The following is a 24,367-nucleotide window of genomic DNA, read 5'->3' as shown; positions in this document are numbered from 1 at the left end:
AACAGAACTACGGTAGAGACAGTCACACGGACAGGAAGTACGTGAGTGAAGGAAGAAAAAAAGCGAGTAGAAGAAGAAAACAGAAATAAAACAACAGACAGAATGAGCACAAGATAAAAAAAAAACATCCAGCGACTGTGTGTGTTTTTTTTTTTAATTCTATTTTAAGAATTCAGCATTCTGACATTGAGTGTGTTTGCGCTGGTTTATTTTGAGATAAAAATGACACCAGCTATTATTAGTGTGACTCTGGTGGTGTTCATGACTAAAATTGAATAAGTGACCCGATGTCCCAGACACATCCCCTTCAGTACAGTCCCAAAAAAAAAAAAAGAAGAGGCCTGCAGCTAGTCCTGAGCTTTGACCTGCAGAGTCTCTGTTTCCTGTGAGATTTAATGTTGTTGGTGGGTTTGAATTTCACATCGGACAAGAGTTCTCAAAAATACAACAGATACTCTTTAAGTACCTCAATTCAGAGTCTACTCACTCGTGTACACTTCAGATTTCATCTTACCAGTCGAATTATCCGTCTGTTTTGCTGCATCGTTTCACACAAAACACCACAGAAAGGCATCATGGCAGACCAGAAGGTTGTCTTCTCCATGACCTCACTAATGACTCGAATGCTAAATTAACTGTGATATAAATAGAGAACTATGATGTAAAAGCAAAGCAGAGCAGTATGATGAGGGTTCTTGTTTATTCAACCTAGTTTGTGATCACGTCTCTGATGTTCCCAGCTCTGGTGCTGAATACTACAGTAGCAATATTACAGTACAGTAGTAGTATGTTAGCTAAACTTATCATATGCCAGACCAGACACCGATACTGCTTCCTCTATTGCTGTCCAATGAGATCAACACTTCAGTTGACAGCGCTGTAAAGAGCCAATCAGGAAAGACTCTCCACAGTGTGTAAGGATTTTATTACTATACCAAGTAATTATACAGTATTTCTACTAAAAAATGCGTCAGTGCCTCAGTGATATATTTTTTATAATTTTATCACAAAATAATAATCATCTCAGCTTATGTTGTCTGACTAAAATCAAAGAAAGTAAGTAAGTAAAACTTTATTTATACAGCACCTTTTTTAACACAGGTTACAAAGTGTGTTACATTGACATTGGGGACACAAAGAAAATAGGACACAAAAACCATTAAAGACACATTCAAGAACACATACAGAGCACACACTTGAATTTATGAAATGTTATGAGAAAGCCGTTCTAAAAAAAGTAGGTGTTTTTTTGAAACAGTCAACAGATTTTAACTGATCTGATGGAAGTGGGGAGATTATTCCAAAGTCTGGGTGCCATGGCAACAAAAGCACAGTCGCCTTTGGTTTTTTAGTTTGGCACGTGGTACGGCCAACAGGTTTTTGGTTGGAAGACCTAAGTGACCGCTCGGTAGTAGATGAAGAGAATCTTGAAATCAATCCTGAACTTCACTGGCAGCCGATGCAGTGAGGCTAACACAGGAGTGATGTGAAAGATATTCAATGTTAAAATGTTTTTGTATATTTGATTGATATTAAACAATGACAGCAAAGTTTCAGCAATACTTGTTACCCAATACCCTGTTACAAAATCACTGAGGGTGTAATTGTTCTTATTGTTATTGTTTCTCTAGCAGAGTCTGTGTTCTTGGTGGCGTAATCACTGTAGGAATGAAAGAATCAATGACCTTTATTGTCTTCTCACCACAGTTACATTTATACTTTTACAGTTAAAATGCAAATGATAGTGTGTTTCCAGGGCTTGGTGAAAAGCTAGCATGAATGCCAAATGTAAAGGAAATGTAACAGATATTAAAATTTTTGAGGAATTTCAAAGTAAGGTTTAAAAACAGAGTGTAAAGAATCTAGTGTGCGAGGTTGAATTGATACAAGCATTGAAAAACTTGTGGATCGAAGGTGTCCTGATACCCTGCAGCAAGCCCCCTCCCGTCTCAGTACAATCAATGGTTCATTCAGTTATTTATGAATATATCACACATGAACTCATTTATTTATTCATCGTTGCATAGCAGCATAAATGTTTTCAGAAACACAGAAGCCCTTACCCGATCCAACATTGTTAAGTTTCTGTTTAGAAAAGGAACATACAAAATTAATGTGACTGTTATGTAAAAAAAAAAAGCTTTGCTGTCTAGTTTTGGCTGATTGTGCTATAGTTAAGTGGCACAGAAAATAAATTATTAACATTTAACTACAAATTCAGAAAATCTTCCCATAATATCTTAAAGTGCATAATGGCTAAACAGCTCTTTTCTCTAGTATTTTGTGGAAAATAAGGGATGAGTAATAGACAGGCTTGTATTGTAAAGGTTACAAGTTTAGTGTCTCGGCAGAATGTGACATTAAAATTCATCCATTAGTTGATTAGTTGATTAATTGTTTAGTCAATGAAATGTCAAAAAATGGCGTAACTTCTCAGAGGCCACGGTGACGTCTTCAGTTTCCTTTTTTGTCTGACCGACATTCTGAAATGTTCAATATTCATTCATTCAGTCATATTAGACAAGGAAAGACAGCAAATCTTCAATGCTTCGGTGTCATCATCAACATCATCAACATCCACATCATCCTCATCCTCATCCTCAGCAGCAGGGGAAACAGCGGACTGGGATTTTTCCGTTCCCACAGAATGGAAACTTTCCACAACATCCCAGAGAGATGAAGCAGGCTGGTTCTCATGGAAGTGGGCCGCTGGTCAGACTGTTGTGATAATGAGGCTGCAGATCCACAGCTCAGATACTGGGACGGATTTAGAAAGACTGGGAGAGCGGTGGCGTCATCTATCACACTCTTTATGAATATACTGTTGATGTTTATGACTGCAGTGTTTGCTCACAGCCTCCAAGCTGAGAAAATAATTTAGAGATAACCGACAAGGCTATTTATTATGACAGTAGCGTCGGCTATAATAATAACCCATCCTGTTAAAAGGTCAGTCACGCTTCTGCTGAAGAACTTTGTCATTATGATTGTGTGGGTTTGTTTGCGGTCTGTCAAAATGAGATGTCACGTTCTCAGATGTTATTTGTAGCTGCCAATCATGAGGTTAGTTAGCTGCTGTCATTACTGCAGCGCTCAATAACTGCTCATTATTCAGCCATGTTACCATGTGAACAGACTGGGTGTCAAACTTCAACTGTATTTTCCTACAGACCAACATGTGTGTGTAGAATCGGTTATCTAAATCTGGCAAACAATATCTCCTCAGATTGGAAATGTGATAATGATACATAAACAACAGTCTTGATAGGGATCAAGATACTATTGTGACATGTATGTACTGTCATGTATGACAAACTAAAGCACTAAGTCATCATGTTTGAGGACCTGAAACCAGCAAATATTTGAGATTTTTGCGTTAAAAAAATGACTGAAACTATTATTCGATTATCAAAAAAGTTGCAGATTAATTTCTGTCAGTCAATTAATCAACTGATCAATGGTGCTCTACTCGTGTTGCTTTGTTTTCAAAGTATGAACTGAACATGTCATAGGAATTAAACATTTTAAAAGTTATTATTCGCATTTTTATATCAGAGCTTCGATATGTTTTTTCTGCCAGAAAACTTTGAACCTTTATGTTTTTTCTCCTAAAGAACTTAAGTGTCCCATTTGAAGTTCTCAGTACTACTAATACCAAAAATTCCAGTCACTGTAAAGCATTCAGGAATTAGTCTTCATCCGAGAGACTGTACAGTCATATAGAAGGTCAGGGTGTGGTGCCCTGCTCAAAGGCACCTCCAGTAGAGACCAGTGTGTTGGTTCTAATAAGGATCAAACTACAAGTGTACAAGTTTATTATTTTCAATGGAGACACACGACAATCGCACTCAAAACCTAAAGCAATGCTGTCGCAGCGCACACTCATTGCACCGAAATGGAAAAATCTCAACTTTTTGCGAATGGAGCAAGTGTACCACAGGTCATGTGACAAGAATCAACCAATCAGCTCCACAGGACTTGGCTTGTCACAACATCTGGTTTAAAGTTCAGCCAACGCCACCATTAAAAACCAATAAGATACAAGTTGTTTTGGTTGCTTACCAGGCGCGACAGTATCGCAACCTCCCAAAACACCTTGGATAAAAAGATGAAAGCGGCACTGCTGGCGTTTTCCACACATTTTTAGACCCAACATCTGAAAAGCCCCCGCTGTGGGTGGCCATATTTGTCTATGTCATCGTGGATGATACCACCACCACCACCACCAGCACCAGCAGGCTCTTTCCATTCCCACACAATGGAAACATTCCACAACATCCCGGAATGCTGTGGAATGACGGTTCCCGTGGAAATGGAAGGCTTAGAAAATTCCATCATGTGACCACGGTTACAGTAAATACCAAAGATAGAATAATCAGAAATAGAGTTTTTGGTTTATTAATACTTGAGAGCTGAGACTGCTGTGGTTCTGGATATTTTTACTTTTTAATCTTTATTTATATTCAGAGGAAACTGACTGAGCAGCAGCTTCACTGGAACTCTTGAAAGAAAGCTGCATTTTGATATTTTAAAATTGTTGACATCATCATCAATGGTGTCCAGTGTAGTGTTTGAATTGACTTATGTGCTGTGATCATTTTCCATCAGCATATTTACTCTTAATTCAATTTTACATATTTCCCAGAATGATGACACCAACCCACAGAGACTCAGGGTTGTTACTGCTTATATTTAGGAAACGAGAGCAGTTTTCTAAACATGTTTTTTCAGTTATTGATAAAAAAGATGATGCAGTAGTGACTTTCCAGGTTGCCACAATACCAATGACCACTAAGATGAAAACTACAACTGCAATGTTGTGACTGGTTTAACTGGTGTCAGAAAGAAGTCCTCACTCTTTGATTCAGAAGGACCAAAATTAGACACTTACATGCCGATGTTTTAGACTAGAGCCTCAATGATTAGTCGATTAATCAATTAGTTGATGGACAGATAATTAATACGTTTTTAAACTTGGTATATTCAGGTTTTGGAGTGCTGATCAGACAAAACAAGACATTTAAAGATGTAGCTTTTGACTCTGTGAAATTATACCGGTCATTTTTCACGATTTTCTGTCATTTTGTGGACAAAACGATCAATCAAAACTAATCATAATAATGAAAATAATCCTTAGTTGCAGCCCTACTTCAGTCGATTGCCATTTGATGGGAAAGGAAGGTTACTGAAGCTCTGGTCCACCCTGGAGGTCTTGTGAAGAGTTTGTCTGTGGATTGGTTAACAGTATCTGTGGCCTGTTTAGACCAGCCTATGTTAGCTCATCCTGCAAAGCACAACAGTGAACTGAAACGCTGCAGTGCTTGTGCATCTAAAAAAAAAGCAGCTGTCTGCAAATTTTCTATGCAGGAGAAGAAACTGATTCTCCTTAAAAATGTAAAAATATGAATCATGATGCAACTGTAATATGACATATTGTAATATGAATTTAGTGAATTCTAACACTAATTCCAACAACTATGTGCAGCCAAGAATTTAAAATATAAAATAAATGGCTGTTTTTTTTAAAAAGTAAATTGTTTTAAGGTGGAATTTCCTTTATAAATATTTGTATTGCAAAGAAATTTGTGAAATGTGTATTTGGGGTGGAATGTTAAGCCTGAAACTCAACGTGACCGAATGTAGAGACGCATCCAACAAACACACACACACACACACAGAAACATCTGCTTTACCTTGTTAAAAGTACTGAGGAATGACAGTAGAAAGTTATGTAAGTGTGTGTGTGTGTGTGTGTGTGTGTGTGTGTGTGTGTGTGAGTCACATAGTGAGCAGCAGTGATAGCAGCGTTTTAAACTCCATGTGGTGTGGAATCACCAGGTCAGCCGTAAAAAAACAGTAACAGATGCTCTGTGTGTGTGTGTGTGTGTGTCTCTCCGTATCGATGTGTGTGAGCATGTGTGTTCATGTATGTGTGTGTGTGTTCACACTCACAGTTGTGTAACACTTCTGTCTCTCAGCAGAAGGTCTTAGCGTTGTGGTTTTCTTCCGGTGGCTCGGGATTCAATCTGCTTCGTGTTTGTGTGTTGTTCTGTTTAAAACTGTATCTCGTGTTGTCATACTGTTGTTCTCACAGAACTGGGTAATACATCAATAACAGTGTTTCTTCCTATAATTGAACTGGCGAGCCGCCAGACCAACAAGAACCCTTGCCAGGTCAAAAAAAAATTTTTTTTAAATGCCAAAAATAACAATAAATATGCATTCATTCGGAAGTTAATAGTGTTTGGGAGCCTCTGTGCAGCGCTGTTGTGAAACGTGAGTCAACCTCCGTGTTGTTGCCTGGGAAACTGTTGGTAGCGTAACTCCTATTAAGGAACAGGGCAGTGCGTAATGTGTGTGTGTGTAGGGAGTGTGACAGCGCGAGTGGTAGAAAAGTGATGTGAGCGGAGCAGAGGAAAAGGTGAATTGTCAATCTGGAAGTAAATGTACAGTACAGGCTAGAAGTGTGTCAGCTAATAAATGCTGCAGCATCTCAAGCTAAGCTCCAAAGTTAGCAACAATGGGTTAGCCTAACCTGACGACGCTAAATGGAGAACGATGCAGAAACATGTGGCTGCTGAGTCTTCTCAATGCTTTGTTATGCTATTATATTATCATTATATCGATGGCATAAAATGGTCTTAAAATAATAATAATATTGTTTATCGCAATTATTTCTAGAACAATATATATCATCCAACAAAAGTAGTTATGGTGACAGGCCTAAACGCTGATGCCAGTGATGTTATGTAACCGCTGTGATGTCAGCGAGCTGATCTCCTTGGCCCGCTTTCATGACGAGGTCTGTTTTTAATCCACGAGGTCGACACAGTGATACAACCTGGCTCATAACCTGACCTTCAGCAGACACACACACACACACACACACACACACACACACAGAGGCAGACAGACAGACACTTAGCTTCAATTTTGTCCTGTTTTTGGCTCAGCGTTTTTTTAAGCAGTCAAGGATTTAATATGATATGTTTTGGCCAGGCTGCTACAGTTGAATGCAAAACTGTCTATTTAGATTTTGACATGAACTGCAGCATGTTGATTTAAACTAACTGCTATATAAACTGATGTATTTATTCATCGCTGTCTCTCTCTCTGTCCATCCAGGACCCGTAACCTCTCCGGTGGTTCTCCCAGACCTCGACACACCAAGAAGATCCACTTCATCAAAAACATGAAACAGTACGACACAAGAGGCAGCAGGTGGGACACGCGCAAACACATACGCATGCACACACAGCATCCAAACATTTCATCATCATTCCCGTCTTGTGACCAACTGTAACTCACATCATCAACTGTTCCTCTGCTACCGGCCAAATCTTCGTCTGGGTGTAGATAACGTTTAGAAGTGTGTTGATCCCTGCTGTTCACAGCGTGTTGAGTTACAGAATGACACCAAAACACGCAGCGAGGTTAGGGCAGTGGGCTTAGGCTTCGATCCAGGGACTTGTGTTGTTAGAGGCAAAAAGCTCCTGCAAGGAAAATAGTGAGGTACCACAGGAATACAAGATATTGAGACCTTTGCTATTAGCCATACTGAGAGCTATATTCTCTGCAATAAGTCAATCCACCGCAGTACAGCGATAGTAGACTGAGGTGAGGTATAGGTAGTTCAGCACCTTGTGGAGTTATTCTGAACACATACAGCTGAAAAAATCCCCCCAAAGTCTGTAACATAAGACCACAAACTGTAAAGTGCATAAAGGTTAGAGAAGCAAGGTTCAATCCCAAGACCAGTATGATAAATCTGGGTCCATTACCACCACTTGGGTGCCGTTGAGCGAAGGCCAGCAGATCAGACTGTGGTTGTACTGGGCAGCTTCCAGGTGTAAATGTGAGTAAAGTGTGTTCAGGAAGTCCCTGCAAAAGCGAGGCTGCCTCTCAGCAGAAACTTCCTTGAAGAAGAATAACAGAAAAAAAAATCTATACTTATGTTAGTTTGTGGTGTCTTGCTGAAGGTCACAGGTTTCACAACTTTCTATTACAGCTCAGTCTCTCAACCAGTAACCTTTATCCACTCTGCTGACACGCAGCGTTTACTCGACCGCAGGAGGGGAAACCGAGCCGTCGCTTTGTCTCTCGTGGACAGTGTCATTCTGCTCTGCTCAGTTCTTCCTCTATTGTATTCTATTCTAGTCCTTCCTTTCAGGGCTGCATAAATCAGACCTCTGGGTCAAAAAGAACACAGAGCAAATCTACTCATCAGATAATAATAGACCGAGGGGCTGATTGTTTTAAAAATAGATTCAGCAAAGAGCGGCGGAGACCTGTTGTTTGTATTTCTGCCGTGCAGTCACACAGAGGGGGACGGAGTTTACAGACGAGAGTGAATGTAAAACGTGCTCTCCTCCTGCGGGTCATGGGAAATTTTAAACGGGTCACCAATTTTAAAAAAAGAATCTAAATGTCAGTTAAAGAGCTTCCAACGAGCCTCCCGCTGTGCCGCAGCTCTTCAGCATCATAGTTACAGTTAATAAAGGAGAACGATCATAAAGATTAAACGTCAAGCTATTTAGCATCTATAAGCATCATGCAAACATTTAAATAATGCTTTCTAATAAACATTTAAGGGCTCGTTGTCATGCTGCAGAATAAATTTGCGACCAATCAGACGCCTCCTTAATGGTGTTGCATAATTGGATAAGAATTTAAACATCTAAAGTGCCTTAAACTTTTGCACAGTGCTGTATATTTTCTTGAATGTTCTTTTTTTAAATATAATATAAGGTTGGCTGTGTGTTGTCTGGAAAAACAATTTGCATCTTGCATTAAAAAAATCATTCTCATTGTCATAAATAAGTCGATGTCAAACACATATGACTTAATGAGTGGAAGGAAAGTCATGAAATTAGCTTTGTATGGAGTAAACATGTGCTAGAACACCACTAATATACACTTTGGTGGTATTTCTGAGCAGCCTAACACATTCTGACAATGACAATATGATAATATATTGCACGCCAAGTTAAGACATGTAGTGACTCTGCCGTAATCCTGTCAATAAAGGGAGTAAACACTGTACTTTCATTCAGATAATTAAAAGTTAATAGTGTTTTCTGTATGGTTGTAGCGATAATTTAAAAAAAAAAAAAGGCAGAATTGTCCACAAAATTAGGATGTTAAAAATAAAATCTGGCTAATTCTTCGTGTAGCTCAGTAGTAACGACTCCCAGGTCAGGAGTTGAGTTCTCAGTGGGATCACACTGCTGTTTTTATTTGAGGTGATTATGGGATAATTTGCCCCCAGTTTTATGAAATGGGTTGTAATAAATGAATGTGTGTGTGTGTGTGTGTGTGTGTGTGTGTGTGTGTGTGTGTGTGTGTGTGTGTGTGCGTGTGTGTAGTCACATTTCGAGCAGCAGCAGCACTGTTGTGATGCTTCTGCTGTTTCCACTGAACTCCCTGGTGACTTCCTGCTCTTGACTTTCCCATGCATCATAGGGAACACCGTGTGTGTGTGTGCATGTGTGTGTGTGTGTGTGTGTGTCTCAATGGTACACACAACCAACAACAGCGTCAAATTCAGACTCATAATCTGTCTCGTGGGATGGACGGAGAGGAGGAGGAGGAGGGGGGAGGGAGAAGTCAGGACGGTCAGTTTTTCACATTGCAGGACACTAATGATTTACTCACAGCTAAATCCTTTATATTTATAATATACTACATATTTATCTCATGTGAGAACTAAACTATGAAGCCTTTAGTTCCCCTTTTTCTTCCCTTTTTGAATGATGAATCACTTCATAAAACAGTTTTACTTCCAGAAATAACCAATGACAACCACAGGATGAGATCACTTTGTATTCTGAGTTCATTTTGGTCCTGATTTTAAAAATGTACACTATGTTTAACCAGGATTATGTCGTACTTATAAAAATAATCAGTGTTTGGATTAACTTCTATTCTTCATTTCAAGTTTATCCCTATAAACACACAACTGTATATACAACCGTACTGTAGAAAAGTAGCAGATGTGAGTTTGAATCTTTGGAGAGATCACATACCATCCTGTCGTCTGATGTCAAAGACCAACTTCACATCATAAATTCACTGGTTAAGAAAACACAGAAAGAAACTCCAGGAAATCCCCTCTGCGGGAGTTAACTGTATTTACTTATAACTTTATCATCCCTAAGCTAAAATTACAATGTTTGACAACAGTTTTCTAACTTGGAGTCAGATGAGAAAGTGTGCACATGACCAAGAACCAGTAGCTGGAAGTCCTAGAGCTGGACTGGTCCTGGATCTGACCAGTATCCACCTCCAGTACACTACTTCCCCACCAGAAGATACTTCTGATCAATCGATATGTCTCCCAGAGTGCACATGTGAAGATTGTGAAGTAACTCCACTCATTTTAAAATAAAAAAAAAATATGATTTCTTAAAAAAAAACAACCCTACATGTGTTTCTTCAAGAAAATAAACACAAATAAGATTATAAACATTTATTTTCCCATGTGCCCCAGAGCCCACTGAGCCCTCACACTCGACCTTAGGAGGCCCTTTCTGGCTGATCGCACACACATACACACACACACATAAATGACCAAACCTACTGAAAAAAAACAACTTAAATGTAAAGAATTTCAGGACACTTGTGTGTCTCGTGTGACAAAGTAATTATACAACATCCACTTTTATATAATTATAACCATTGCGAGTAGTGTTGGAGATGGGTTACATGAGGTCAAAAGATAAAATTACTCATCATAAACATGTTGAACTCAGAGATAAGTACGTGTACGTTTTCACATACTGTGAATCTTTTTCCAGTCTCTTCGGTTCCTGAGCCGAACATAATGACTGTAAACATTTTCCTCCGAGACACAAACCAGGCGACAACACTTGCTCTGTAGGGCTTTACTCTCCGGAGGAACCGCAATAAATACACACACACCGTTCCAGTGAAACAGTCCTCGTGGCAGGTAGAAGACACGGGTCAGTTACGAAAGAGTCAAGTGTGTGTGTTTGTGTCGCCGTAACATTCAAGTACCCGCTGAGGAGCGGAGCCATCGTCTTCAAAACATCTTAAACTCATCAGTTTTTAATTGATTTGATTTTTTTTACCCGACTAAATGTTGACGATGTCTTGTCGAGGATTTTATTCTCTCCTACCAAAAATACGTGTCCAAAACATGTTGGAGTCCAGTCCAACCCTACTCAAACTGACATGATTCCTGTTTTAATTACTAAGAGGCCCAAACCACTGCAGCATTTAATGAGATTAAACCTTAAACAACCAGATAAATCCCAGATTCTTACTGTTAACCTGACTTGCTATCAGAAATATTCTAAATAACACATTTTTTTATTTGTTATATAGTGTAAAAGGCTTAGAATAAAATCTTGCTCGATGCTTATGTGTTTTGTTTTTTTTGTGTTTTTCAGGATCGTGCTGATCTGCGCTAAGAGGTCTCTGTGTGCTGCCTTCTCTGTTCTGCCGTACGGAGAAAGCTTCTACCTCAGGTAATCAACACACATATATACACACCTGCACGCACACACACACACACACACCTTGTGCTTTAGTGTCTGATAGGATAAAATAATAGGAGAGGAGTTTGAGATGGAGAACGGGTCACAGAATGAAGAAGGATGTGATTTCTAGGAGAGAGGAAGGAGGAGGAGGAGGAGGAGAGGTTCGTGACAATTTTCCCATGTGCCCCAGAGCCCCCTGAGCCCCCTAGACTTGACTTTAGACCTTTCTGGCTGATCACACACACACACACACACACACACACACACACACACACACACACACACACACACACAGACTGTTTGAAAACACAGATACAGAGTAACCGTCATGTCAAGTTATCTTAAGCCCTTCCTCTGTATCACAGTCACACACAAACACACACACACAGTCTTTTAGATAGAAATCTACAGCAGCAGCCCTTATACGTGCTTATCATCACGTCACACACACACACACACTGAGCACACACACACACACATACCAAGCACACAGCTGTACGCAAGGAAACAAGGATCTGCTCGGATACACGGATTAGTAGAAACATCACACTTACATAGACTTACACAAATACCATATGCAACATTCACACATACACACAGTTGTGGAGGCAAAGCGAGTAACACCAGTCTTCTTCTTTGGTATTTTGTCACTCACAGAGGAAGTGAGCTCAAATATCACATTTCCAGTTTTAGCTCATAGCTCTATGAAACTGTGAAAGTGTGTTCTTGTGGTTGTGGGTTTTTTTTACATTTCAGTCATAGAAATGTTTCTGAATCACAAGCTGTTAAGAACTGCTCTGTTCACCTTAACTCCCACTCTCTCTTTATCACTAGTGACCCAACATTAAACCACCCCAGGAGGAGACACTCGTCCGGGAACATCTCCACCACCCTGGAGATGCTACCGGGGCTGGAGGGCTTCCAACTGGACACCTACGGCAGGGTAGATAAACACACACGAGGGTAGATGTTGTTATGATCGCCAAGCGTTTCATGTGTTCAGATCCTCCTCATTCCCTCTCTTTCTCTCTCTCTCTCTCTCTCTTCCCGTCTCAGTCGGTGTCGTACGCTCAGTTCCTGTACCCCACTAACGCTCTAGTGAGACAGAAGCCGTCGTCCACCAGCGACCTGACGCTGCAGATTCCCGTGTCCAGGAGCACACACAGCATGCCGGGCAGGAGCTTCCCTCCCAGTCGACTGAACAGCACTGTGGGACTGGACCTGGGTAATACCTACACACACACACACACACACACACACACACACACACACACACACACACACACATACACACACATAGGATGGTGAGGGAAGCAGGCTGCTTGTTTTCGCACCTCAGGGTGTCTGTGATGTCACCTCTATGAAAGTAAACTTTAAAGATGACATCTAGAGCCTGATCAATACTGGATTTGTGTCACTGAATTTTGAATAATTGATCCAGCAAGTAAAGTAACGACTGCAGGGAGACAAAGAACAAAAATGCAAAAGAGGAAGAAGAAGAATGAAGAGGGAGGAAGAGAAAACAAACGCAGGATGGAAGGATGGAGAGATGAAAAGTGTTGTCGCAGCTGTGCGGGGGTGTTGTCCTCTTTATATGTTAAACACATATGTACACACTGTGTCACATGCTCTACACACACACACACACACACACACACACACCCCTGTATTAGCCTCTAAACCTCTATCTCTAATTCAGAACCGCTCATTAACACAACAGAGCTGTGTGTGTGTGTGTGTGTGTGTGTGTGTGTGTGTGTGTGTGTGTGTGTGTGTGTGTGTGTGTGTGTGTGTGTGTGTGTCTGTGTTCACTGATTGCAGATTTATATTTTTAGTCTTCTTGTGACGCATATCTTCAGTCTCTCAATCCTCAATCATGTTTACACATCACGTCGTTAACTAGTCACTAAAACGTCCAACAATCATTAAGTTTCGTTTAGAGGTCGGAAACCGTGACGCGGCCGGCTTCACCCGCGTCACCGCTCCCAGCTGTTTGTCAGTAAACAGCTGCGGTGTGTAAGCTAGCTAACTTTGGTATCTGTCGTCTTATGTTGCTTTCAGGAAAGAAAGCAAACAAGGACAGGGCCGCAACTTATTATCAATTAATCAACTAGTCGTTTGGTCTGTAAATTTCAGAAAAAGGTGAAAAATGTTTCTTGAAGCCCAAGATGCAACCAAAAATGTTTTGTTTTGTCCCGATCAACAGTCCACAATCCGAAAATATTCAGTTTACTGTCATAGAGAACTAAAGAAACCAGAAATATTCATATTTAAGTATCTGTAACTAGAGAATGTTACAGAAAAATGACTCACAACGATTATTTGATAATCAAATAGTTATAGGCGATTAATTTTCTGTTGATCGACTAATCAACTTATCGTTTTTCTAGTCATCATTAGAGGACAAGTCTACTACTTGTGTCCATCAGCTTCAGGCAGCGTTACAAGTTGTGTTTTTTGTACTTCAATACATCATATATCCAACTGATATAAACAAACTCTCACACAAACAAACCCAACATACAGTCCACTTCCTCACGTCAGGTTTTACTCTTTTACAAAACAGAATGATTTCTGATTTCATTTCTTAAACTTGTGTGTGTTTGTTGTCCAGGTGTAGAAGATGTGACGGACTACGACCCTAACCTCCTCAGTGACCCCCAGTGGCCTTGTGGGAAACACAAGCGAGTGCTGATCTTTGCCTCCTACATGGTAAAACCCTTTTTTTTTTTTTTTTTACTACTAACGTAAATGAGAAATCAAAGCTGGAAGAGATTATTTGGGAATGTTATGGTTTCCCAGTGAGTTATAGGATGCTGTTATGTCTCTCTGGAAACAGGAACAACAACCCGCTATGACAGCATGACCTAAATTCATCTATTATAGGGCGTCTGCTCCGCTATAATATTCCTTTGTGCATCCGTCTGAGTCAGTCTGTTGTAATTAACCTCTAAACAAACATACAGTCACTCTCGCCGCCGATCGATAGACCTCTGACGCATCACAGAGCTTTGTTTTGTGTAAACCTTTTTCCGACTGAGTGTGACGGTATGCAGAACTGTTACACTCTACTGCTATCGCTAGGTAGCCCGATGTAATATTATCCTCTGCCACACAAGTTTCTAAGAAACGAGAGTGAACAAGCGGAGAGAAAAGCTGAAGGAGAGGCAGGCAGAGAGCAAATAAAGAAGAGATGACACAGAAGCACAGAGGAAGAAGGATCGAGGATTATAAAACTCTGAGAACTGGGAATAATCGCTGCACACACACACACACACACACACACGGCTCTTTTACATCAACATAATTATCCTATAGGCATCAGCTTCGTTTTATCCCTCCGCTGAGATGAATTAAAAACGATGAACACACACACTCTTATCATAACTGTTTAATCCATCAGAGAGGATTATTACTGAGGTGGGCTGCTTTGTCACTGATCCTCTGTGTGTGTGTGTGTGTGTGTGTGTGTGTGTGTTAGCCTCACACAGTGTCATCTCACCACCCACCGAGTGTCAACTCTCTGACCTAAACTAGAAACACACTCAGAATAAAAGCACACACACTGCCTCACTGTACGCTTTAACTATGACCCAACACTCACACACCCTGTAAACACACATACTGACATGAAGTGATACTTACCATGAAGTAGAAATATAAACTTCACGTTTACCATGTGTGCAAACATACTGAGGCCTTAGAAATTCATGTACTGTGACAGAATATCATGGATTATTAGAGTACAGTACAGTTTTAAAATCATAACTCAAACATTAGGAAATCTACTTCTATCATCCACATAAATAGAAAATAAAGATTTTATTCTCTCCATCTTAAACAGCAGTTTATTGTGTCTTTATGGTTGTTAAAAGATAAAACTGGTGATTTTCTATATTTTTCTTCCAGCCAAACTAACAATGAACTCATCCTACTCACAATTATTGTGTTTGTATTTAAAACCTGATATATCTCTATATTCCACTACGCCGTAGAACTCTGTTGTTTACCAAAAAACTATTAGAAACATGTCAGTGAGCCACACTGTTGCACTGGGTGACATGTTCCTTCATTACAAAGACTGGATTGATTGTAGATACACACAAAATACTTGTAAGTAGATCAGTTTATTGTCAGTTTGGTTTTTAATTAATTGGATTATCTAAAAACAGACATTTCCATCTGGCTACACGTCACATTTTGACACTTTTTCAGTAGATTTTACAAAAACTACTATATCACAATATATATTGTTACTGTTCATATTCACCTCTTCTGATGGCAGGATGAATCTGGGTTAATTTTGCCCAAAATTTCTGTACCCCTCCTACATTTAATGTCTTATGTCTAATAATCTTGAATTTAAATTGTCAGTTTTTCCATCTTTTAAGAAGTTGAAAACAAAGGTTTTTTTTTCCTTTTTTATCAGTTTTCAGACATGTTATCAGTTATTTTCTTATTCACAATGTGGCCAATTGTGTGTGTGTTTTTTTTATTGCCAGCATAAGAATAAATAATTACCACTTCAAATTAGAAAAGCATCTCTGCAAATTAGCTCAGCACCCCTTTTCTCCCCCCAAATATCTAAATAATACTGTACATGCTCTCCCACCGTTCTCCACACTCTCAATGTCAAGCAATGTCTTGAATACTTTCAATAGTAATTAATTCACATCTTTGACGCAGGCTTCATCCAGCGCATACACAGCCATTAAAGTGTTAATCGATGTCAGATAAAATACAAATAAAGGCGCATAGATACAAGGACCTGACTGTACTGTTGCCAGTGTGCTCAGAGTGAAGCAGCGGATGACTGAACTTTCCTCTTTTATCCTCCAGACAACAGTCATAGAATACGTCAAACCGTCCGACTTGAAGAAAGACATGAACGAGACGTTTAAGGAGAAATATCCTCACATTAAACTCACCCTCAGCAAGATCCGCAGGTAACGTCTTCGCACAGAAATAACTTTTAAAGGACTCACAGTAACACACACTTTATCATCTACAAAGCCTTTGTATCATATTATAAACTGTTTGACTTTGTGTCTCAGTCTGAAGAGAGAGATGAAAGTATTCGGGGAGGACTGCGGCCTGCAGCCCGTCACCATAGCGATGGCGTTCGTCTACTTTGAGAAGTTGGTGCTGCAGGGTCGACTCAACAAACAGAACAGGTACGTAAACACCTGATCCTCGTATAACACAACGGCTGTGTTTAGTCTCTGTAATGCTATTTGATACCACAGAAGTCACAGAACTTCACATCGTTGCCCGGTAACGCTGAACAGGGACGTTATTTAGCAGGTTATAAAAAAAACTCTTCCCACATTTAGTCACAAGGGCGATATTAGCTTGGTCCAAAACTCTGAAGTCTCTGAGTATTTGACCAGTACTCGTACTCAGTGGTGCTGATTGGTTGATTTATCTGCAGTAACTCCGATATTGAAGGGAACCACATGAACATCTGTTCAGATTAAATCTTGTTTGTTTTTTTATGCAGATTTTCTATGATTGAACTGTCCAAAAAAAAAAACCAACAAAAATGAGCACAATGTCCAACAAAAACAAAACAACTTGTTGTCTTGTGAGGTTTGACAAAAATCCGTCCGTTGAGAAATGAACATCAACAATGTGGATTTCCCAGCATGCTGCTGTGTGGAGCCCACAGTGCAGGATGTAGGAGTGGCTCCCTCTTGTGTTTGTTTTTAGTAATTGTGATAACGGCAGCAAAAAAACCCATTCAAACTGTCCTAATACTGTTTATATGATCTATCAATCATTGTTCTGTCTCTGTTTGTAACTCACTGGAGGACACAGACTAGTGAAAACTCTTCAGTGCAACATAAACCATATAAAGCAACATCAGTCTCATGTCCATCCACTACTGTTTATCTTGTCTCCTCAAGATAAACAGTTGATGGTGTTAATTCTCCAGTCTGGTGCCATTATAACATAAGAGGGCAAACCTCAAACAATGGAAAACTGTTTTGTGGAGATTTGGGGATTTTACTTGTTAATTATGTGACACATCGTGGTTTTATGAGTCCGACCTGTTCCTGGTCCGTCAGTAATTCTCACTGCAGCAGGACGTGCTGCCAGTTTAAACTGTTGTTGTTGTTGTTTGTTACAGGAAGTTGGTGTCAGCTGCCTGCCTCCTACTGGCTGCTAAGATCAGCAGTGACCTCAAGAAACAGGAGGTCAAACACCTCATCGATGTAAGACACACACACACACACACACACACACACACACTCAGATCACAGCGGTGACCTCTGTCTGTCATTCATATCATGTTGCTCTCGCTCAGGTGTTTGTGAAGCTGATCTACCTGAGCAGGTGGAAAACAACCTGCAGGGTCTCTGTGCTGCATTCATCACTCCCCACACACACACACACACACACACACACACACATGCAGAGAGAGAGAGTGAAAATCAAACCTCAGCAGTGTTGTTGTCACGGATACATCAGCACAATCAATGCTGTCAGGCCAGTTTTAGCTTATCACAGTCATATCTGTATCAGCGTACATGTCAGTAAATATCAAAGATATGTTTGAAGTAGTTTAGAAACTGGTTCTCTGTTACATAGTTTGTCCACCAGAGAGCACTGACAAGTCACATATCTTTGTTAAGTTTCCTTAATAACAACATTTAAAGGATCCTTATCAAAAAAAGATGAGTTGATTAGTCAGGAAGTTAATCTCCAACATGTTTGATAATCAGTTCAAAGCCAAATATCAAACATATGTTAATTCCAGCTTCTCCATTGTGATGATTTGCATCTTTCCTCTGTTTGATATAATTATAAACTGAATATTTTGTAGTTTTAGACTGTTGGTCAGACAAAACAAGTTATCTGAAGATGTCACGTTAAAGTCATAACAAAAAAATGCATCTCTCACTTTTTTCTGACATTTTACAGACTAAACAGTGAATCAATCTGATAAATAATTGACAGATTATTCAATAATGTAAATAATCATTCGTTGCATCCTGGAATTGATCAATCGTTTATTGTAAAATATAAAAATCACAGACAATTCCCATCTCAGATTACCAGATTTTAGACGAGTGTCTTCAAACAACTTATTTTGAAACAAAAAATGAGGTTTAATTTGAAATAAAATTCAAGCAAATCTGCACATTTGACTCAAACGTTCATAACAAATAACTTAAACCTCATTACTCAATACTTTTGAGTCAGTCGGCTGAGTATTTTGTTGATTTTAGCAAAATTTCACAAGTGATGAAATCTGACAAAACACAGAAATCAAATAAACATTTCACAAAACCACCACATTTTAACATCAAACGTACAAAATCCTGATTTTTATCAGCCAATAAGAAAGAAAAGATGAAATAAAAATAGAAAACACATAAAAGATTTAACATGTGTGTGTCTGTCGCTCTGTGTCCTGTAGAAGCTGGAGGAGCGCTTCAGGATCAGCAGGAGGGAGCTGATTTCATTTGAGTTCACCATCCTGGTCGCCCTGGAGATGGCGCTCTACCTCCCCGAGAGTAAAGTCATGCCGCATTACAGACGGTTAGTGCAGCAGCAGCAGTTATAGCAGCACATCGATCCCTTCCCTCCAGGGACTATCAGCACCTTCCAGCTCCACACTATGACGGACGGATCCTCATCACGCGCCGAGGAATCATCCTCCTCTCCGCTCACGACGCGGACACCAAAGTTCAGCTGCACCGTGACGAGACGGCAGGCCCGACAGAGAGCGTCATCACCTTCTTCTCTCCTCCACCGAAACACCAAAGTGACGACACACTGTGATGGACGGCTCATCTCAAACCCTCAAAATCACGTCTCTCTTAAAAGGAATATTTAATTCTTTTCACTTCCTGTGAAAAATAATCATATCTTTGTCCATCTTTCCTGTAAAAAAAAAAAAAAAAAAAATGCGACAATCTATTTACTCACCGGCTCCTTGGCAGAGACTTTACTTTCTAAGGAATATTTTTTTTAAACTTGCATGGCAGGTTTTGGTTACATTTAAGGTTTTGAAGGAAAAAGTCCTCTTTTGTAAAATCTCTGCAGTGGAGCAGGTGAGTAACAAGTTGGCCAAAACTTTGTAAAGAACAACCAGACGTTCACAAATCAGCCTCACCTCGAGGTTTCATTTAACTTTTAAGTGAACAAGAACAAGAAATCCTGTCATGCAACGCTCAGAAAATATTTGATCATGTGATATGATGGAAGGCTCCAAAACTAAATGACTAAATAGACCTTGAGGTGAGGCCGGTTTGTCGCCTTTTGTTTCCAACTGTGAAGCTGAAGCCTGTTTTCTGTCAGGTTTTTCCATTGCACCTGTATCCTGTTCACACAGCTCTGGATCTGACATGGCTCTTTGGTTTTCCACTGGAATCATTAACATTCATACAGTATGTGTCACTGCTACCTGAATGTACCAGCTCTGCTCTGCTGTCTCAACCATTTGAAAAACAAATCCACCCTCACATGCTGGATTTGACAAAACGTGAGAGCTCGTATGACACAAAATACTGCTGCAATGGAAAAACCTTTTAACTGACGGGTAAAACGTCTAACAGTGATTCCTGTCAGGATACAAACAAAGTGAAATCTGGTGTGTTCACTCGCAAAGTGGTCAGCTTGTCACAGAAATCTAGAAATTTAAGGGTGAAGTTGGGTTTCTAAAGAGGAGAAAGAGTCCAGAAACATTACAAGCTCACAGCTATAATTAAACAGCTGTCTTTAATGCTTCCCTTTTTTTTTTTTTGGTGAGTTTACTGTACTGTAGGACAAAACGTACTTTTAAAGTTGTTGCTCTAAAACAGTTTGGAGATTGTTGCCTTTGTAGCACACTGGTCTCCAAGAGCTAAAATGCTAAGAAATATTGAAGATGGTTTCTAAGATGACACTTTGGTTATTTTTGCTTTAAAGCTGTTGACAGTCACTAACCGTAATCATGGGTCTTGTGCATCCGACAATCATTTTACTGCACTTCAGTTTTAACTGAAGCAGTCATTGTTGAATTATGTCTTCCTTTTAACAGGTTTTTAAGCCATAAGAGAAATTATGTCAGTACCGTGGTAGCATTAGTTCCCATATCAAACGGAGAAATTTCTCTGATGTCATACTTTCCGTTCATTTTTTATGAAGTGTGGTTTCATCGTAGTGTCACATTGTTCCGACTCTAATGTCAGCACTTTTCTTTCTTCTTTTTTTTTGAAGATATTTACACTCACTAGCTTCGCTGCTCCTTCTGCATTCTTTCATTTATTGAACGAATCAGCGGGTCTCTTACATTTCTAAGCATCAGCAAGCTTTACAATCACTCTCACTGAGCTGCTGTCAGAAGCTCCGCTGCGGGAGTTTAAGGGTTTAAGTGCCTTGCCTAAGGGCACCTGAAGTGTCGTTGTTCAAGAAGAGGAAAGTTGTTTCAAAATTCTCCCCTTGGAACCCAGGGATTCAAGCCGGCAACTTTTTAGTCACAGGCCTCCTGGTTTCTCTCGATGTATTATTATCTGTATTGTGGTCTCTGTCCTGTTCTCGTGTTGTCACCCTTCCTCTTTTCTGACAGCTTGTTGTCACCGTCAAAAGGTCTTCAAGGGGAAGTAACACAGTGACTTCCTGGAAGATTAGTATACTTCCCCATCTCGTGTGCTTCTTTGAGGTCACACTGAAATACGTGATAACGGGTCACAACAAGGCCTGTCTCGTTCCAAATGCTTCTTTTAGATGCAACTTCTCCAAATTGGGGGGACATTAACAGACTTTCTTTTTGGCGTCTTTAATGCTCCCGAGAGGTGGAAAACAGAAGTCACATCACAGCAGAGGCAGGCTGATTTGGTTGATATATGGGATTAGTCGTTTTCATTTGACGTTTTGTGCAACAGAGCTGACTAGCATTAGTGCTCGAGGTGAAGAGACGCAAAACACGGCGGCTTTAAAACCCCTGAAACCGACACATCAGCACACTTTCGGTACAATAATCCTGTAAAGACACTGAAACACAAAGTAACAGCCTTTTAAAGGTTGGACTGTAAAGACTCGTGTTAAGTGGAACTCACTGTGGTCGCAGACGGCCTCGTACTTTCTGCACTGTAACAGGAACAGGTTACAACACATGTTGTAACAGGAAGATCACAACTACCAAAAAGACCTTTCTGTTCATGAACTACCTTAGAAAAACATTTCATTTCATGTGTCAAAAGTCAGTCGATGTTATTTATTCAGTTCTCACTGTATCATAAAAAGGGACAAACATTTAACCAAGCAGAGGCCTCTAACAGGATGTTTAAGCAGTAAACTGGTGTCAGGACTTAATGGAACATTTTACTTGAGCATTTAAAATGTTGTTTTGTGTTTTTTTAATGGTTACTAGCAGCCATGTTGGAAAACGACTGCGCAAACACTCCCTATAAGGCCTCTGTTGTTTTTGCACTTTGCCTTTTTGCTTCACAATCCTGATTTTTTTTTTTTTTTTAAATCACTAAGTAACAAGTGTAATAATATTTTTCTACATGTGAAGTATCTTATTGTATTGTTGTGTATTGAAAACTGACCGAGTCACTGAACTTTATTTATTGCTAATAATACTCCAGATGAAGAATCGTGTTTTAAACTATCAAAGAGACGATGCAAAGTATCGTCACACCCGTTCATTTTAATTTCAACTTTTGGATTTAAAACACTTTTCTTCATCTCGAGGTTTCACGTCAATGTTCTTCCACTGGTGTTATTTCTCTAGTGTGTTAAAAAGGGAACTTTGTATTTTGGAGTCTGGGTTCATCTCCACGTAAATGTTGGAGCAGGAGATCTGATCACGTTCGCTCTAGATTTAAAAGCTCCGTTACGCGATCGAAACAACGCAACAGGTCACGACTAAGCATCTGTTTTTTTTGGTCAGATGTGTAAAGCTTCTGGTTTGAGTTTGGTTAATATCAAATCTACTTGATGTTTATTATGTAGGTCGTAGTGGGTGGCGGTGGTGGTGTACTGGAGTACATTATATTGAAAGTGTTCCTAATATTTTGCCCCCTTCATGATGGAGCAGACAAAACATTAGGAACACTTTTCAATATAATGCACTCCACTACACCACAACCATCCGCTACGACCTCAATAATAAACATAAAGTAAAATTATCACCTTTCTGACAATGTCAAGAAAAACTGAAAATGTATAAGCTTCGTAAAAAAAGTAGAATTAATGGCAGAGCTGTTGTATTGGATTGTGCTCGGTGAGTGTGTATCAGGCTTTGGATACACACACACACACAATACTTGTAATTAGGATCAATTCTTTGCTGGTTTTGATTATCTTCGGGAATTTCCTGACGATAAGAAAACTTTTCCTTTAAAAGGGCCGTACCAGTTACTTGTCATGTTTCGCCTTCCATACAAATGTTTCCCATTCGAAAATCTCATAGTAGATTCTTTAAGTTGTATGAAGCATCACAGTGCACGTCAAGTCTACGTATTTTCTTTATGTTATGTAATTGTTGTGATGTAACACAATGCAGACTTTTCATATCAATCTGGAGTTAAAGCGCACTGACACGTAACTGATTAAGACACTGTAGACTTGATGTTCACTGTGACAAATTACACACACGTGTTTCAAGACAAGGCTAGTTGATTTTGCAGAAGTGAAAGCAGTGGCTGCCTGAAAGAGAGAAATCATGTTTGAAAATATGAAATTTAGAAATTGGAAGCTAAAGCTAAGTCTGGAAGCTAAGGCTTGTTAAAACACTGGTGTGGTCCTTTAAAGGCAGGGGGCCAGTTTTTTTTTTTTAATGTTCTCTCCTGTTCTGACAAAGGTGGTGAAGAATCCTCACGCCACGGTTTGCACTGAGACACTTCAGAGCAGAGTCGTATATTTAAACTGTTGTCGTAGTTAAAAAAAAACGATGAAAGAGGGGGAAAAGTAATTTTGGCAATAAATACGAAAGATGCTAAAAGCAGCATTTCAATAGACAACTTGTTAACTACAGGACTCTGCTTGAGAGTAGAAACGGCACACGGTCTTCCAAAGTCGTCTTCTCTACATTAGAGATTCGTGATATTGATTCTATGCAGCTTTTATTCTCTCAGTTGACCTTCATCCTCCTCCTCCTCCTCCTCCTCCTCAGTGTGTTTACCTGTAACGTGCCACAGCGTTTTCACCTAATACTCCTTTATTTAAACCTCACACCCACATGTTGTATTTAGTTTGTTTCTTTTGTGTCAAATAGATATTTTATTCTTCTTTGAGCACTGTAAGGCTGAAAAGGGAAATATTTACCAAGTGTTTGTCTTCCATTTATAATTTGATTTTACATTTTAAGTTAATTCTAAGTTAAATTTATTTGACTTTTGCATTATGTTTTGTTTTTTTTTTTGACTATACGGACGAGCCATTCAGCAGTTTGGTGAAATTTCAGTTAAGGCATTACAATCCGTGTTAATATTATTTATGTTAGTTTGGGTTCAGCTGTTGTTGCCTCTTTTCTACACAACACATGTAGTGAGCCGGATGGAAACAGATTAAGGACACCACAAATTAAGATTTAACAAGAGTAGTTTGTATTTTTATGTAATGTGACATTAACCTTCAACAATATCAACCTGCTTTCAGTGTCTTGTACTAACTACACTGTTAACAGCAGCTGTTTACCGTGTAGTTACATTACAGGACAGTTAGTCTTGAATGCAAAATTGGAGATTAATAGATGACGATATTTATAAAAAAAAAATATTTTGTAAAAGATAAAGACCATATGCTGTTACAACTGCCAATGTACAATACATGTTAAGTTTATTTTCATTAAAAATATGTGATTTAAAGCTTTTCTTCGAGTGATTCTTTTACTAAATTCATTTTCTTTCACTTCAATTAGATGCTGTTTG

At 39.4% G+C, this 24,367-nt stretch overlaps 1 protein-coding gene across 1 annotated transcript in view; it reads left to right on the top strand.

Moving 5' to 3' along the window:
* Window positions 1-23,459, top strand: part of cables2b (Cdk5 and Abl enzyme substrate 2b) — a 35,396-nt gene extending 11,937 nt beyond the window's left edge. The window contains exons 2-10 of the mRNA XM_067593306.1: window positions 7,126-7,221; window positions 11,412-11,489; window positions 12,336-12,444; window positions 12,558-12,726; window positions 14,116-14,213; window positions 16,341-16,447; window positions 16,556-16,675; window positions 17,632-17,716; window positions 18,925-23,459. Of these exons, the coding sequence (XP_067449407.1) occupies window positions 7,126-7,221; window positions 11,412-11,489; window positions 12,336-12,444; window positions 12,558-12,726; window positions 14,116-14,213; window positions 16,341-16,447; window positions 16,556-16,675; window positions 17,632-17,716; window positions 18,925-19,071 (1,009 nt within the window). The 3' untranslated portion in view covers window positions 19,072-23,459. The remainder of the gene's footprint in view (window positions 1-7,125; window positions 7,222-11,411; window positions 11,490-12,335; window positions 12,445-12,557; window positions 12,727-14,115; window positions 14,214-16,340; window positions 16,448-16,555; window positions 16,676-17,631; window positions 17,717-18,924) is intronic.
* Window positions 23,460-24,367: the final 908 nt, after the last annotated feature.

Source organism: Thunnus thynnus, chromosome 6, assembly GCF_963924715.1.
Source record: "Thunnus thynnus chromosome 6, fThuThy2.1, whole genome shotgun sequence".
NCBI lineage: Eukaryota > Metazoa > Chordata > Actinopteri > Scombriformes > Scombridae > Thunnus > Thunnus thynnus.
This window is presented reverse-complemented; position numbering and strand designations above follow the sequence as displayed.